The sequence below is a fragment of the Syngnathus leptorhynchus genome, chromosome 2 (genome assembly GCF_054491065.1).
Source record: "Syngnathus leptorhynchus isolate UIUO chromosome 2, UIUO_Slep, whole genome shotgun sequence".
In the NCBI taxonomy this organism is placed as follows: domain Eukaryota; kingdom Metazoa; phylum Chordata; class Actinopteri; order Syngnathiformes; family Syngnathidae; genus Syngnathus; species Syngnathus leptorhynchus.
In genome coordinates, this window is record NC_141196.1 from 19,646,944 (window position 1) to 19,664,604 (window position 17,661).

A 17,661-nucleotide genomic window follows, 5' to 3' on the forward strand; every position below is an offset into this window, starting at 1 on the left:
TTAAAACAAATCTTTTATTTAACAAATGTACAACTAAACATAGGATACGTGTATCTGCTATCCAAACACAAACTCTAAATGGTCCATAATGTGGGCACAAAACTTTTTTTTTTTTCTTAACTTTCTTCTAGAACACATTACACAAGCTGTCTTTCATCACGCCACAAATTCTGGCAACACCCAAAGCGATAACTGGATAGTGGATACATCAATACTAATTCAGCAAAAACTGACTCGACATATTTGGACTGCTTTCAACCGCTCCTCCACCCAGGTTTGACTAATTTCTTGAATGTGTCCGGGAAGAAACTCTCGTTACTTTACGCAGTTAGAAGTAAAGCCTTGGTGTCATTAGGCATTAAAATGTAGTAGAATATAATTTTCAAATTGCAAAGAGCGCAACTCAACCTGTGGGGAGGGGGCTGCTTCAATTTCAGTCAGCGGACTTTATTTTTTTTTATATGTTGATTTTAATAATATCGTGTTTTGATACAGTTTACATACCGTAAAAGGTATGCCAGACCTATTAGACCAAACCATTTATGTATAGTAAATTTGGTGATGGTAATACACAAATGCATTGCTTGTATTTGTTACAAAAGCAAAATACATGGGTCACATGAGGAGTTTTAAAAAAGAATTGCATATTAAATCTCAAAAATTGCAATTACTTGACTTTTTTTCAAAATTGTTCAGTCCGATTTCACAGCTCATGATCAATCAAGCGCCTGGAACACAAGCCTCTTTTGGACATTGACTGTTCATCTGTAAGGTGGAATAATGGTGTTGGCGGTGCATTCAATGACATTGACACAATTGAAGAAAGTGCTAAAATGACATTGTCATTCAACAGTAAAAAAACAATATTTTGTCACAATAGACAATCAGCAACTCAAACTCTTGAATTATCCAAACTACATTTAAAATTTATATTACAATTCACCTTAAAACTTAGAGAACAAGGAGGAAAAGGTTAACAACACATTTGCTTCCAAATTGACATTCAGATCAATAGGTGGAAAAACAAAGCAAACTGATTCGACAACAGGAAGTCTTCAAATATCATCTTTCCAACCATCTTTGTTCCTTAATGTTGCATGTCTTTGAATGCACCACCCAACAAAATGTTTGAATATGGTCCAAGGAGCTAACTGAAGAAAAAGAGATGTCGCTCTATGGAGACACATCAACACCCCCCAGCACGTACCAATATGCTCAGCTCTAGAAAAGAACAAACGCACTAGCACAAGTGCTAATACACAAGGTCCAGACACTGAACAGCTCGCTCTACTGAACTACTAGACCAACGTCACACATTTCCATCTCCTTTGCCTCTGCTGGTCTTGCTCAAGTCTATTTCTTCATTTTCAGGTCAGCCTCCATTGCACTACGGCGACCCCTGGTGCCGCCATCCTGTAGTGGAGAAAGAGGGGAAGGGGAAGCAGGAAGCAACCAGAAAGAAGGGAAAAGAGCAAGAAAAGGAATTAATGGAGAGGTTGAGAATGTAGTTGAGATCCCCCCCCCCACACACACACACACACACAGCACATAGAAGGTCCATCTCTGGGGGTATGGGGTGGGTTCCTCCTCGGATGGAGAACATAAAAAAATGATGATCAAATGAAAATCCAACTTAAGAGAAGGGAAAACAAATTAGATCATGCAGACAGAAAAAAAGTTCACATGAAAGAGGTATGTGTCAGCGCCCCGAGCTTGACTGGAAACAGTTGAACGGTGCGATTCAACACTGTTCAAATGGGTGCTCAAAGATGAAACTAGCATGTTTCATGGGACTGAGAGGAAGGGGAAAAAAACAACAACATTTGTTGGCCGGGTTGGGATTTGAAAATATTTGCCAGTACGTTCAATTCTATTTGACAGTCAGATTTTTTTTTTTTTTAACTGCACTCTTGCATAATCCCTCACTCAATTGATTCTGCTTTAAAGGGGAACACGTACATTTTGATGAGGTGAATCAGTACCAGATTCATTTTTGTCGCAGGCCGCATCGGGGTCATAAATCCTTTGGAGGGCCATAATGATTGTCAATGTCTTATATACAGTATATGCGACACAACAAATTGATGAATAACTAGTTTTGAAATCAAAGACTAGTAAATTTTTTTCAAATATTTTAAAATAATGAATGGTAATAAAAATTGTCAGCGATATCTTTATTTATATTTTTTTAAAGTGAAGTATTGGCACAAGTTGATTGATGCACAATTTGTTTTTGCGGGCCACATAAAATGATGTGGCAGGCCATATCTGACCCCCGGGTCTTGAGTTTGACACCTATGAAGTAAATGAAAACTTCTGCCTGACAGTTCTGAGGCTGAGGCCTTCCTGTGTGGAGTTTGCATGTTTTCCCAGTTCTTACATGTATTTCATTTAAGGCACTTCTTGAATTTGTCTTTAAGTGTGAATGCGACTTGTAATTTGTCTTGTGTCGTGCGATTGGCTGGTGGCCAATAAGGGAGAGTTGCTACAATTCCACATTTTCGACAGATTTTGCGAGCTATGCAACACACAGATCAGTCAATAATTGCATTTATCAGCCTGTGCAGGAGTAATCGAAGTTCATCTGATTTAACAAAAGTGACCCTAACGTGACCTCACAAAGCAAACACTGATAAGCGGTGCGAGTATTTAAGTTGCAACAAGGTCAAAGGGCATCACGAGGGAGATAGCTTTCCCAAACAGTGTGGTGCTTAGATTGAGCTGAAATCTTTTAGAGTAAGTGACAATGCAATTTCATTGATCAATTCATATCATATCAATTATCCCCGCGTAGTTGCAGATAGTTATTATTGCTCGTTTCAATCTCAAGTAGTGTTGACCTGCCATTTACATTCACATTATACAGTATGCAGCTCAAATTCTGCTCAGCATCATTGCCTGATGCAAATGTACACATTTCTTGACTTTTTTATTTATTTAATGATTGTGTGCTGCCGCTCTCCGCGTTATGGCTTACAAACCCAAAATCAACCGCTTGCAGAACTATTCAAAACAGCAATTGTTGACTTTATCACCCCCAAACCTTTCATATCTTGAATTACTATGGTCTTAAACACTTCTTATCATGCCACAAATGTCAAACTGAAAAGTGAACTGATGAGGTGGTTGTGATGACAAGAAGCGTGTGCGGACGGACGGTGGCCTGCTTTCTGGTGAGATCTAATCAATAACCTGCATACTTACAAAGAGAGAGAGAAGGAAAGCAGGAGAGGCCATTGGGACCATGTCCTGCAGAAGGACACATATTGGAGTGAGGAGGAGAGAACACACACGCACATGCGCGCGCATACACACACATACAAAAACGTGTGAGAAAGCGTCATTAAATGGATAGACGAGCGTCCAAAAAAAAAAAAAAAGCTACCAAAACCCCACACACACTCATAAACTACTAGTACAATATTTTGCTATTCAATACAGTGTATCAACAATTTGCAGTTATGCTTTGTTCTGGTTGAACCTACACAATTTTGACAGATTTGTTTTCCAAGCTATGCAACACACTGATCAGTCTGACATCTAACAAATGCTGGTTGAAGACTGAGATGCTTGGCCAGTGTGTGACCAAGCATCCTAAGGAGGTGTCAGGCCATCGTGGCGGTATATGCTTCATTCACACTACCGATTGTTACACAAATACTACTTTGTAAACTTGCCAATATGTCTTCTTTCCTTAAACTTCAATTTAACACTCCACCAAAGATGAAGCAATGATAGCAACAAAATAGGAGAGGTTGGAAAATATTTGCAACATTTTTCATCGGCGCAACTCACGCATTCCATTCCCTCTGCTTATCGCACAAAATTGTGTCCATGACAAAGGTAGCACGGTTAACAAGCCGGCTTTCCAAGGTATATTAATGCCAAAAAGAATAGTTACAACAAACAAGCACTCTATCAAATACCAATTTCTTTACTTTTTGCAAAATGCTGTTTAAAAACAAAAACAAAACAAAAAGTGACAAATGTAACTGAACATAAATTCATTCATAACTGTGGACACCTTTGGGAAAAGGACCACATTGTAAACATTCACTGGTCCTACTTTACTTGCAAATAAGAACTATGCTCAAGCACGTTGTGAACATTTACTGGTCATACTTTACTGGCTAATAACAACTCTGCTCAAGCACAAACCCACAAGTCACTGGAAACTCACATAACAGCAGCAAGTGGCTGGTTAATATACAAACGCACACAAGCACACGCCGAGAGACAGACATTTGCGAGAAGTGAAGCTTCATGCAAGAAAAGATTTGACCAAAAATGATCACACCACCGCACTTGAGGGTGAGCAGGGAATATACGATCATGCACATAAAGAAAATGGCTGAGGTTTCTCGTGTGTGTCATCAGTGTGCTCTTAAGCAAGTGTGTAAATCTTTATAGCAATGTTCAACTCAATAGTCATATACAATAAATATAATAATCACACGCCACAATGACTTGCGAGGGTATATCATTCCTCTTTTTTTTTTCCATTATATACTGATTAATGTGATACCATGCATGTGTTAGAAAATGAGAATACTCTGGTCACTGCCAACTAAACTGCAGAAGATGTTGACAATCGTAGAAATAATACTTGCGCAATGCAAGGCACATATATGTAGTTGAAGGCACATTCTCACCAGAAAAGTACAAATTTATAAATTGAGACACTTGAGATTTGAATTCAGCTAGATGATAGACACATAAGCAGTAGATTTGCACATGTCCCTAAGCCTAATGCCATAATCTGACATAATTTGAGTCATATATCCAGTTTACAAGACTTTGGGCATACCAGCTCAAGGAAGTGTTCCAATAAATTACACATCAATGCTCAGAGTAAACTACAGTGAATTCCCCTCCATCCCGGGGTTGCGTTCCAGTACACCCCTTCAATAAGTGATATATTACACCCTAGGCATGCAACTGTTGGTCTGCATTTGCGTACTTGAGATTCAATAGGTGATCACCAAATGGCACCTTTGTGACTTAGCGACGAATAAAAAAATCTCTGCATTTGATCGTACTGTTTCAGCTGTGTAGATGCAAATATAACTTCAAAACAATAAATAGTATCTGAAGAGAGAGTAAGATCAATGAATCACACACAAATGTACAATGTGTGTACTCACACCAGGAAGGACGACAACGGTGGTGATGGAGCTGCTCTCATACAATGCATTCTTGTTTCAACGCCAGTGACTTTTTTTGTTTAACAAAAATAAATAAATAATAATTGTAATAAACCTCTCACAACCATTGAAAACATGCCTATGGGCAGCTGGCCTGCTGTGTTTCTCCTTTTGACTCCGCCAATGCTGTTTTGGTACTGTAGTGCAGGCCAATGTAAGGATCTGACTCCGCTAAAGTTAAATGTATTCCGTACATCATGGGAAACGTACAAATGATCAGCAAGTGCGCGCTGTGCGTCTACTGACAAAAGGCAAACGGCAATCTGTGGCTGACAGTGTGCAACAACCGGAGCTACGGTATTTTATCGTGATGCGCGGGATCAGAAACGAACGCACACGCGCACATACAAATCAAATCACAAATCTAAACATTTTTACCGCCATCCCGAAAGCGATGATGGAGGGAGTTTTACTCTAAGTCACATTGAAACCTAATAAAGTAGTGTCAAGGCATACTGGCTGGTTATTTGCTCAATATGAAACATTTGATAGCAAATGTACTGTCCCAGTTGCAGACAAACAAACAAACCTACACACATTTGAGGAATTAGAACAGGCATGTCACTTTCTCCTGATTGAATTTTCTCAACACACCTTCTCAGCTGGCTCGCCTGGTTTGCGATTTCCTTCCCTGCCACGGAGGCTCTTGGCGGAGATGGCACTCTCTGAGGTTTGCATAATGAGCTGCGTGGCCAGGAACTGCTGAACGTGCTCCAGGACATCACGCTGCATTTCCAGGGCCATGTGATAGACGTCGTGGTCTGATGAGTTGTACATGACAGCATTCTGAAACATCAGCATGATGTCTCGTTGGAATTCTGCTGTTGTACGGATCACGGCGGATTCAATGTTCTTCTTGATTGCAGATAGGTCCATCGGTCTGTAACAGGATGAGCAAAGGAGAAGATTGTTCCTTGTACGTCAGAGCTGCTTGATTATGGAGAAAATCATAATTACGATTATTTTGTTCAATATTGAAATCAGGATTATTTACACAATTATGCTTTTCAAATTGGAACAGTATTTCTTGAACACGTTTGGAACAGTATTGAACATGTTTTAGAAAAATGAATTACGTCTGGAGCCAAAATAGTAACCATGATTAAAGTTCCATTAATTGAGCAGCCCCGTTGTGCGTTTAAAAAAAAAAAAATTCGGAACTCAAATTGGGGCTCACAGAGCAAAGTATAAATCTTGATCAAGCAAAGGTAAAATGAAAAACCACTGGTGGGCAATTTTTATTTGTCAGTGGCCTGGTCACCCATTCATCATTGTCAGCTAACTGTTAATCAGTTTGTCAGTCCATCATTATAATTTAATTTCGCTCCCATCATCGCTTCCCACAGATCCACAGGTCTGCTAGTCCGCCAATCCGTTAAGAAAAAAAAAAAAAAAAGCCCAACAGATGAAAAATCCATCCATCCATTACCTAAACCAATTTAATCAAAAAAATACCATCATTTGTGAATATGTGGCTTGCCCAGTCATTAAAGTCATGGATTGCAGGAACACTGTGATCTCACCTGTGTACAATGCTGTGGTAACCAGGGGCGATGTCGTCTGATACAGGCTGCAAGAAGACGCTGGCATACCTGAGAGAAACGAGATTAACAAATAGAGTTCTGGAGGTGGCACTGCGCAAAATGAGCATGATTACAGCGGACGATATTGATTTGTTTTGTGGGTTGAGGCAGGGCTAGAGAGCGCCACCTGTGGTTAGCTGCAGCTCTCCACACCAGCATTATGGCTTTCTTCCAAATTTTCTGAGCCTGCACAGCCTCTTGGTCCTCACCACATGTAGATCTGGTATGAAAAGAAAATAGGGATTGGTACTCAAATCACAAAATATTGTCTACAATGATACTCACAACTGGGAAGACGAGGCGGGGCTGCTGGCTAGTGAATCAGCTGTGTAGCGTTGAGAGGGCGGCCCGTAACCGTCTTCACTCTCACTGGCAGCTCGCTCCACTTCTGACAAATAGGCACCCTCCCCCTCTCCGCACTCCTCTTTCAGCTCCATTCCTTCTTCAGGATCGCACTCGCTCCCTGCTTCTTCCTCCTCTTTCACCTCCTGTAGCAATTTGGTCAATGGCAGCATTGTAAGAAAAGCTTTCCCATGATACAATAATGTTTGTCTCTTACCTTAGACTCTCTGCCAGATACAGAACTGTCCTCAGAATCTGTGGGACACACAATGATTGTTAGTCATTTTTTAAAACTGGGGCATCATGTTCTGTGTGTTTGTCAGGTCACCTAGGCATGGTGGGTTCGCTTCGGGCTGGTTCCACTCCTCTACTTCAGTCTTCACTACTGCATTTGTCCCCCCTTTTTCTTCATTGCCCTCTTCTGTATCATCACCTCCAGCAGTGACATTTTCCGAGTTGTCACACGAAGCAATGTCACTTTCAGTCACAGCTGATTCACACTTTCCCTTGACCCGTTCCTCTGTGCTTGTAGTTTCTGGTTGATTTGGGACATCTGGGCTGACAGGGGTGGTGGGAACAGAGCGTGTCGCCGCATCACAAGCCTCCTGTATGTGCTCCGAGTCTTGGACAGTGGATGCTGGATCGGATTCCTTTATTTCCTGGGTTTCCCAGGGGCCTGGCAGGGTGTGTCCTTCTGAGACGGCTTCTTCACACAGAGACAGTGCTGCTTCCACTGCCGCTGCATCCAAAGCCTCCACTGAATCATCCACCTCGAAAGCAAAGCAAGAATGACTTCTCAATAGGTGACTTCTCAATACCCAGCAACTGACAGACCCAAGCCCAAGTTTAAAAAAAATAAATAAAAATTAAGTGTGTTGCATCAGAAAAGGGGATTCCACAAAAAATAAAAAAATAAAACTGTGCCAAAGAAATTATGCGAGTGACTCGCCATAGTGACCCCCTGATAGGATAAGCCTAAAGTCCCAACATAGTGGAACCTTGGTTCACAACCTTATTTTTTTTTCTCTCATTCTGTTCACAAACTAAAATTTTAGATAACTGAAGCAACTTTTCCCAATAAAGTGAATGGTGACTGAAATATAAAGGATTCATTTTGATTAGATGTGCTACATATCTGGTTGTCTGGCAACAAGTCAAGGTTGGACACCACCCTCTTGGCCAAATTAAACTGGGATAAGCTCCAGCTCACCATTAAGCTAATATGAACAAGTGCAATATTGCAGTCATCATAAACTGGATGACGTGATGTTTTTAACTTTTTGTTTTGTTGTTGACCATCAACGTTAAATCGAGCCTCTATCTGTGACTTCCGTGGCAGTGAATTGAGTTCTGCCTGTATTGTACACTACTGCCACCTGCTGTTCTAATGAAGCTCAAATGAAAATTGTCTTTCAAATGTAAATGTGATTCAAATATTTTGAAATAATATATTACAAAGGGATATATATTATAGGGATATATATATTATATAGGGAATAATATATTCCCTATAATTGACCATTGTATGCTACCAGGGATTCATATTTGCCACATCAGCCTTTTTGGCGGACGTGACAGAACTGAAGACGAGCATATTTACATCAAAGATTATACTAACAGTATACTAAGACTTTTAAGTGTGTACCTTTTCCTCAATGATGGCAATGATGTCACCTACAGTTTCCAGATCTAGCTCGTCTCCCATGTAAGAGACAGCGACAAGGTCCTCTTCTACTAATCCTGTGTCTTCACCAAGCTCTGCCTTCACTGCAGCTTCAACTTCCCCCACCACAAAAAAAAAAGAAGAGAGGACACATTAAAACAGTTGCTGTACATCAGGAGTCAGGAACCTATGGCTCGCGATCCAGATATGGCTCTTTGACGACATTAAAAACATTATTAAAAAGAATACATTAGTACACTCAAAAATCCGTTGGTCTTAATTAAAATACATGCATTTAATTGCATTTTTTTCAAATGGTATGGCTCTCATGGGATTTTTTTTTATTTTTTAAATGGGCATTAATGGCTCTGTCCGCCAAAAAGGTTCCCGACCCCTGCTGTACATGGTAGGCCTTCTCCAATTCAGAACATTATGTAGACTCTTGCCTGTTAGCTTAGCAATTACAAAGTTACTGGTAGCTGCTAGCAACCCTAAAAAAGGCAAAAAACTCAAAACATGCTGTACATTTCTGCCAAAGTAATAGTTTTATCTCAAGCAACGTTTTTGTATGCCAAATCTTAGATTCAAGTGTTTTTTTTTTTCTCTGTCATTAAATGGTTGAATAAGAAAGACCAAACATTAGCATAAGTCAGCCAAAATTTACTTTGTTCCATTGAGAATATTTACCTGTCATGACATCATGGCCAGGTGGTAATGGGGTGGCGACAACAGCAGCAGTTTGTATTCCATTGCTAAGACTTCCAGAGGTGTCTCCATCAGTAACCTGCAAGAGCACAATTGTTTGTTGTTCTTGTAATGAATGTAGGTTGTACTAAACAAGGGCACCTTAGCAACACAGCGTATTTACAGGTTTGTAACGATTTTTCACCTAATGCCAGTGGGCCACATGGGCTCGATAATATGTAGCAATATGACAAATGGGTTGGGCACAGTTGTTGAATGGTTTTAAGCTCTATTGAGAACTTTAAAAGCAGGCTTAAATGTGGAGGGTAATTCGGGCCTTCATTTTCAAAAATAGGACTTTCATCCTTGACTGAAATAAACGCTGACAAGGCATGCTGTATATTTGTCTCTTTTTTCAACAGACAATCAGACAGCTCTGGCATTGTAGTTGCGGTCTAACTTTATTGTACCATAATATCTATCACAGGTTAACAAATACACTATCCTGACAAAAAACATTAGTTTAAGAACTTGCTGCATATAATGTAATCTGACTGCAATGTCACATTCATCATATGCACCGATAATAAATTATAATCATATTGTCTGCGGTGGAAATATCATTGCTTCATGAATCATGTGTTCTAATAAGTTTCTTGAACTATCAAATTCAGGCTATGCTGGCTCTCACAAGGCGGGGGCTGGCCGAGATGTGGTTGCCTTTTTTCAGCAGTTCCGACAGCAGAGGAGAAGGAGGCGGTGTAGCTTTCTGAGGCAGCAGCCTCTTCTGTGAAGTATCCTCTGCAAGAGTGGCAAGGCCTCCTCCATCTTTATGCCCTTGGCCTGGAGCTTCTGACACTGGGAGAAAAAAACCTATACCTTGGACCTGGAGCGGCAGAAGAAAAAGAAATTAGTGGTTAAGTTGAGATTTTCAGGGAGAAATGGAAAACAGGCAGGATAAGGCGACCAGGGTTCCCTACCCGTGCCATAGACCAATGAACCAAGCTACTTAAAAAATAGGTTACTTGTGGTGGAGTAGCAAATATTTGAGGTTACGCAATTCAAATTGGACTATCCCTGGAAACGGATTGCGTTCAACCAGGATGTTAACACCTAGGCAAGGATGTACGTACAGAGTGGGTACTGGTGTCATCTGAGACCATGGCTGCAGGTTCCGTGGGTGGTGTGGGGGCTGATGTGTCCGTCTGAGAGTCCAGGTTCGTAGGACTGGCCCCCAAAGGAGACCGAACAGTGACACTGGGCAGACGCTTGGGAGTGTTTTTAATTGCCTGACGAGCTGGAAGACGAATGAGAGTCAGAGAATAATAGATGTATCGATTGAACTCCTGACATATGCATGATCATCACTTTCTCATGGAATCCTCACATTTCTAAAACCACAACTTTTAAGGAAATCAAACAGTGGCATATTTCTTAAGGGAAAAAAGCTTCAACAGTTAACCAAAGCTATTACAGCTATTGTTTTTTTTTTTTGTGACAAATTACTTATATGTAACTACCCAATTTTTCCTCATTATTCTCTGATAAAACAGACTTTAAATCTTGAGGAGACATCATGTCGCAATGTTACCGCAGTCTTGAAAAAATGGATTTACGACACTTCTCAGAGAGTTCAAGTGTTTAACAGAGATTTGCTCTCAAGTTTTTTCAACACTTTACACAGGTTAATAATATGTAAAAAAATAACACAATAAGTGTTCTTATAATAATAAGAATTGATGAAAAAATACTAAATTGACCAAATTAGGACATAGATTGCAGCCTGACCACAGCACAATACGTACAAAAAAGGAGTGATTCGTGACCTGGTTACCGTGTCAAACAAGTGTGCAGGGAGAGAATTATTATGTCACGTAATTTTGGTTTTGTGGATTTGCCTTCAGTACAACTTAAGAATTTTCAAAAGCTAAATTCTCAAATGCATATTCTTTGACGTTTTTCACCTTGATATGCCATTTCTGTTGCTTTTCTCTTCTGCTCTGCTTCCTCCTCCTCTTGCTTCTTTTTTCTGCCACAGAGAATTGAAAGAAATGGAAGGAAAAGTGACATTTTGACGACATGGACGGTTTAACAAATGAAAGAAAGGAAAACTGGTTGAAGAAATCTTACAATGCTATCTCTGCCCACAGTTCTTTCAGCTGGGGGTCCATGTGACCTGTCTGTATCAGGTCCACTTCCTTTTTCAACTTTCTGCACAGAGAGAAATCACAGATTGGGCGAAGGGTTAAAATGTTGCATAAGATATTCTGAAAGCTTTCTTTCAAGGTCGTAGCTACCTGTACTGTTCCTGTGTGTCTCGTAGTAGTTTTTTCAGCTCCTCTATCCTCTCGGTAGTCAGTCTACGAACAATTACATCCTCAATGGTCTCAACCACCTCGCCCTTCTCACCACGCTTACGTCTAAAACAAAAGTTGCATTTAACACAAATTACAAATGTGGCAAAAGCTGTTTTGGTCTGACTGTTTATTTCTCATTTTCAGTACTGACTTAGGGGCTTCTGTGGCTTCCAGCAGCTCAGAATACTGTGAGGCACAGTGCTGAAACATTAAGAGAAAAATGAATAATCCCAGATATTGGGGACATCGATTAAACCCAATGCTGCTTCCTCAACAGACAACAGCTGGCTTACCTTCTGTGAGAACCAGTCGGGTGGTCGACCGGGCTCAGAAAAAGGCTTAATGGCTCTACTTACAGATACCCTAAAAGTATCGGAAGAGGAATATTCACTTCAAGTTAGGAAATTCATACAAGGTAATATTACTTGAAAGATTAGAAACATTGTACATAGAATGTACAAGAGTGATATTAAGTTGCCTGTTTACCAGTTTTGGTCACCACTCCTCATAACAGAAGAGGCCAGGCACAGTTTCTCCCTGACTGACCATGCCTCTGTTGGGCCAACATTCAGAATTTTATGCTCTGGAACAAATCAGAGACACAATTGAACACCAATAAAATGATCACAAGTCAAAATAAAACAATAAGACAATACATTTAAATTCTCAAAATTATGGAGGGGCATTTGGATATCAGTGAACAAGGAAAATGTGATATCAGAATGACATCAAGGAATCATAAATGTATGAGACCAAAACTAGGACACACTATTAGAAGAAAAAGTATATACCATATGGCGACTGTTGATGACTTTGTTATGCTATACTTAGTAAGTGGTATTTTCCCAAACAATGAATCGGTCGATTTCTTTTTAACATTTGCTGATCTGTTGAATCCGAAGTAACAAATATCAAACATGACCCGATTAATTTATAACAAGTCTCTAAATATGAGTATTTCCGTTAGAAATGTAAATATTTACATATGCAGTTAAAAGTCATTGTTTTATTAACTTATTGCCATTAAAGAAATGTGATTTTAATACTTTGCATTTATCTTGTATAGCTATACTTAAAATAAATACTATTAGAATACATTTTAAGGGTAAAAATGAAGAATACACGCATCTTGATTTAAAAATACTGTGAGGAGTCAATCACATATCGTCATTACTAATATGATTATTTGTTATTATTTTTTTGCTACTCCTGGCCATTTACGTAAAGTTCTTTGGTTTACTTGTTAAAATACAGTAGCGGACTATACAATAAAACATTGAGCCTGTAATACAATAAAATCCAAATCTAAAAAGTACACGTAAAATAGGGTGAGTTGATGTATTCTTTTCCAAATAAATTTATTGTAGGTTGATAGCCTAATTGATACTAGTGTACGTCACGTTTGAATTTAAATGTATTGCATGTAATGGAATATGATTGTTACAGTTTGTGACGGAAAAGAGAAACGGCAGAAACGACAGTCATGCAAGGCAAGAGTAGTGGCAGAAACAACAGTCATGTAAGGTAAGAGTACTTTAACAAACAGCTGGTATACAATCGACGTTAGCTTAGCACTGTTATTACGGGGGAACTCTATGGTGAAACACAAACAGCTACGCGATATTGCGTTTGTTTAAGGTAATAAAACTCTCATTTTCAGCTAAACTAAGCTTAAGAACAACGTTTGGAATACATTTCTATAGGTTTGCATTCTAAACTTCAAAGAAAGACCTCTCGGTGGAAGAGGGGAAAAAAAACACTCACTGCCTATCCCGCTCGCCATTTCTTTTAGTGATAACAAGGCCAAGGTCCCAACTTCCGCCGGACGAATTTCAAAGATACACGAATGGGTTGAGAGAATATGGCCGTGTCCAAATTTCTGTGTTCTAGCCTACATAGGATATAGTGCAAGTGTTTGGACAGGGCGCGAGTACCTACCGAGTATCGAGGAATCAATCGTACGTAAAGGTCGCCGGTATATTGAATGTGTCAAAGTGACATGATCGACACCCGTTTATTTGATGCGACGAGATGCATCATGCACCAGTTATTTTACACTCAGACAAAAAAAAAAAATCTTAAATCGTGTTTGGTGCCTCTGTGTTTTCCAGATATAATATTGTGAGTAACTGGGTGAAAGAGAGGAATTGATTTAGTGAAATTTGTGGAAACACACTTTTTAAATTGAGTCTATGTTAGTTTACGGTAGACCTGACATTTAATATGACGGACAAGGTTACCTATACAAGTAATGGCTCATGGCGGGGTCTTTTTATAATAATAAAAATGATCATCATCATAATCCTACATAATCCCAATGGATGTCTATTACACGTCTAAACTAAATTTAGACCGAATTTAGATGTCTATAATTGGTGTAGTCCGAATCTAGACGACGAAATTAAATGCGTTAAATATTTTATGTTTAAAACTAAAATAGCTGTAAATTGTGTAAATGATGGAAAAATGTTGTATTACTACGTTTTAAACAGTCATTGATCAGTGTACGGTGAGGTTTTTTTTATTTCGACCAGGTTTAGAGGTCTAGACCTTATTATCGTATTTTTTTAGACCATATTTTATTTAAGATTTAGGGTACTGTCCCCTTCAGGCAGGTTGATATTTTATTCTAATGCAGTTGAGGAGTTATATTTAGGAGGAATATACACTATATAATGTATTTAATTCATAGATATTTTCTGGTAATTGCCTGTTTTTTGCGTTATACACGATAACTGTTTGGTAAGATACCATATCAGTGAATTTCAATAGTTTTGATTATATAAAAAGTGGATTTGTGTGATCCAAGTAGTTGACCTTATGAATAGTCCTTGCTCTTTTCTGCAGAATGTTAAGTGACTGTCGTGAAGTTTTGTTATTATTTCTCCAAACCTCAGCACAGTCCACTAAAGGTGTGGCCTTATCTGTTTCCTACTTTATCCAATGTTGTTAGTTACGACAATATCTACGATCTATAAGCCAAGTGAAAAGTGCAAAGACGACAAAACAAAGATGTTCACAATCAGTTAAATATTGGCAGTCTTTATTTCAACAAGACTAAGAAATGTTGTTTAATATACATTTTTTTTTCTTACAATTCAACATCTATCTCATCTTGCTTTTCCATAACATTTAGGAGATACTCTGACATGTAAAAATCTGTTGTAATGTTACGGCCTCTTTTAGAGACATCTAAAACGGCTGCTCTTTATTTACACTTCTCTTATTCTTTTCAGTTGTACACACACTCTCTCCTCAGAGATGATAGAGTCCATTCAGTTTCCTTGTAGGCCAAATACAGATAGAGGATTACCCACTCCTGTCCAACTCAATTTAGTCTCAAGACTAAAGTTTCTCTGTGGTTAAAAAAAACACAGCATCCTACAGCAGGACCAACTCCTGCCTGAAAATGCTGCTGTGGCCCGCAAGCACGGACATTTACCATCATTTCCCAAAACACTAAATCTGAAAGTTTGTCTTTTTTTTGGGGGGGGGGGGGGGGGGGGGGGGGGGTTCTTCAGTCATCTATAAGTCATCAAGATTGCATAAGCACTCATAGAAATGTTAGTAATATGGGTCAAATTGATGTAGAGTAATGCCAATCCAATTGCTGAAGCTCAGGCTTCATTATGTTAAATTAAGGCTTCAAGATTTTAAACTGATTGCATAGGGGTTCGTTCAAAGTGAGATTTTTAACAGTGGTGTCCTCACTGATTCAGTCTATTACTGGACTGCTCACTTATTTCAAAGGCATTTTAATGAGAGCTTACAATCAACATGTCAATTACAAAGCCCCAAAAAATGAGGAAAAAACCCGGTGCACGGTATTTTCTGCCTATCTTTACGTTGGCTGGTTGTTTAAGGTCCGTCGTGGTACATGGAAAAGACACTTTAAAAAAAAAAAAAACCTTGAAAGACTTTGTGATGTTTAAGTCATCTCAATTTTAGAGCTGACATGGAAAAGACAACACGGAAGGGTCAAATGAATGGAAGGTCTAGTGTTGTGCACACCCTAAAGGGAATTTCTGCACATGGCGGAATGGATCAAATTCACTTTCATCTGAAATCATTTTACCGTTGGAAGTTGCCAATTACTGTATATATGATTGATTTGGGGGAAAAAACAAAACAAATCTTTTGCATTCATTTTGGTTGTAGTTGTGACAAAACTACATCAACCATTAGTTGAAATGATGAGACAGAGGGTGAGGATGGATCAATTATGCTTCATGAGGAGTCCAATTTGACTGGAAAAGGCCATGCATGAGGTACAAATGTGCAACCAAGATGCACAGGAACCAGTTCAACCACCTTAAGGTAGCATTCAAAACCCACTGTAGTACCTAATATAAATCTTCATACCAAAAATAGCTATTAAAAAATACAGCACCTCTTCCACATAAAGAAAAAAACCCTGTGTTAAAATAATCTTTCCTTTCGATCGAAGCACTCTCTTTTGGTTCTCTTGTCTAGACAAATGTGTGAAACCTTCAAGCGTGTAAGACTGTACAAATTCAGATCTTCCATCGTGAACTGAGTTTACATACAGTACAAAAGCATTTGGGGGGGCATTTGGGACTTGTCGGCTTTGTCGTTTTCTGGGGTAACACCAGCAGTCACGCTCCTTCTCAGGCCCGATGTCAATTCGTTGGGGCTCCATAATCACTAGATTGCACTAACATAGAGAACATGTATGAGGTATGACCTTACTACTCAACAGAGAAACATTGAAGTGAGGCTGTGATTATGCCGACCAATATAGTCTGTGCAGGATTGGACTCAAAGGGAGCCCTCAAAGCTCTTGTAAAAAACAATCCCACCCCCGTGAAAAGAGGTGTAACATCTTTCTTTGTATTTTGTTAGGATGAAGTAAGGCAAGCAGCTCTTACAAGACAATCTATCTTTCCAAAGGCAAACGCAGAACAAAGAGTTATGTTGAGAGAAAGCAGTCAATACTCTCGAGTCCCAGAATTTCGTACTGGCTTGTTTGTAAGCATATGCATATTCACAGTTTGCACACAGAGTGATAAATGACTGTCGGAAATAAACACTCATCATCACTGCTCAAACATAACGACTGCCATCTATGTTATGTTGCAGATCTCTGTAGGATGGAAGGACACCACTGATGAGGAAGTTCCATCATAGGTACCGGGTGCTGGGTATATATATATTGTAGATGGCAATCATTGAAGAAGGCACACACCTCAAGTATTAGATTCAACTGCCCAATAAGACACGTTATAGCTTTTCTAATGCTGCAGGCATGCCCATGGTGTAGCTCCAAGAGAGCCACAAGGAGTCAAGATTTTACCTAGGTGGCTTTCTTGGCATGAGAATGAGATTGTTGTACACTGTTGTCCTCAAAACATGCAAACAAAATAATTAAAAGTGAAATTATTGTAATATTAAGAAGAGCCCCCACCCCCCTTCCACAAATGGTGGATTGTCCGAGGGCTTGAAGGCAGTCTTGTTAAAGTCTTTCTGACGGTTTTTCTCTTCCCTCCATCCTTCTCAGTCATTCTCTTTGTCTCACAGCCCAAATACTTTTATCTCAAGTGGGCGGCAAGCAGGGCCAGCCCGCAGAGTGCCAGTGCCATGCTTCCCTGCAGGGTTACACCAGATGATTTTTCCCCCTGCACCAGATTAACTCGGGGATCCACGGGATTGGGAGGAGTGGAGAAGTAGATGTCCCGATCTGTGTCACAGGATGGAGAATCGCAGCCGCTGCCGCTCTCCTCTCCTCCGCTGGCTTCCTCGTCTGAGTACGCGGAGAGAGGCGGAAATTGATGTACGTTTGGTCACAGGCAATTAAAAGATTGGCATTC

At 39.6% G+C, this 17,661-nt stretch overlaps 2 protein-coding genes and 1 long non-coding RNA gene across 3 annotated transcripts in view; 1 reads left to right on the plus strand and 2 right to left on the minus strand.

Moving 5' to 3' along the window:
- Positions 1-13,695, minus strand: brd8b (bromodomain containing 8b). The gene is made up of 18 exons (XM_085936483.1): positions 13,598-13,695; positions 12,320-12,416; positions 12,127-12,196; positions 11,985-12,034; positions 11,774-11,896; positions 11,607-11,687; positions 11,441-11,505; positions 10,610-10,773; positions 10,168-10,362; positions 9,480-9,576; positions 8,775-8,917; positions 7,458-7,899; positions 7,347-7,384; positions 7,073-7,275; positions 6,915-7,007; positions 6,728-6,796; positions 5,799-6,084; positions 1-1,413 (listed from the first exon to the last, which is right to left on the minus strand). The coding sequence occupies exons 1-18, from the start codon at positions 13,614-13,616 to the stop codon at positions 1,354-1,356; spliced, it is 2,295 nt and encodes a 764-aa protein (XP_085792609.1). The 5' UTR covers positions 13,617-13,695; the 3' UTR covers positions 1-1,353.
- LOC147061168 (uncharacterized) lies at positions 13,682-17,651 on the plus strand. Its single transcript, XR_015068764.1, has 3 exons — positions 13,682-13,791; positions 16,934-16,981; positions 17,372-17,651. It is a non-coding gene; the product is annotated as an uncharacterized LOC147061168 (long non-coding RNA).
- The window catches only part of gpc4 (glypican 4), a 24,974-nt gene continuing 22,172 nt past the window's right edge, over positions 14,860-17,661 (minus strand). Inside the window, exon 9 of the mRNA XM_085936494.1 lies at positions 14,860-17,594. Coding sequence (XP_085792620.1) covers positions 17,383-17,594 — 212 coding nt within the window. The 3' untranslated portion in view covers positions 14,860-17,382. The remainder of the gene's footprint in view (positions 17,595-17,661) is intronic.

Bases quoted from the DNA above. Each gene is read 5' to 3' on its own strand.
- brd8b (XM_085936483.1), bottom strand. The intron at 9,577-10,167 runs GTGAGAGCCAGC...GTGCTCTTGCAG, and splicing joins TCTCGGCCAGCCCCCGCCTT to GTTACTGATGGAGACACCTC. The intron at 1,414-5,798 runs GTGTGTTGAGAA...TCTCCACTACAG, and splicing joins CAGGCGAGCCAGCTGAGAAG to GATGGCGGCACCAGGGGTCG.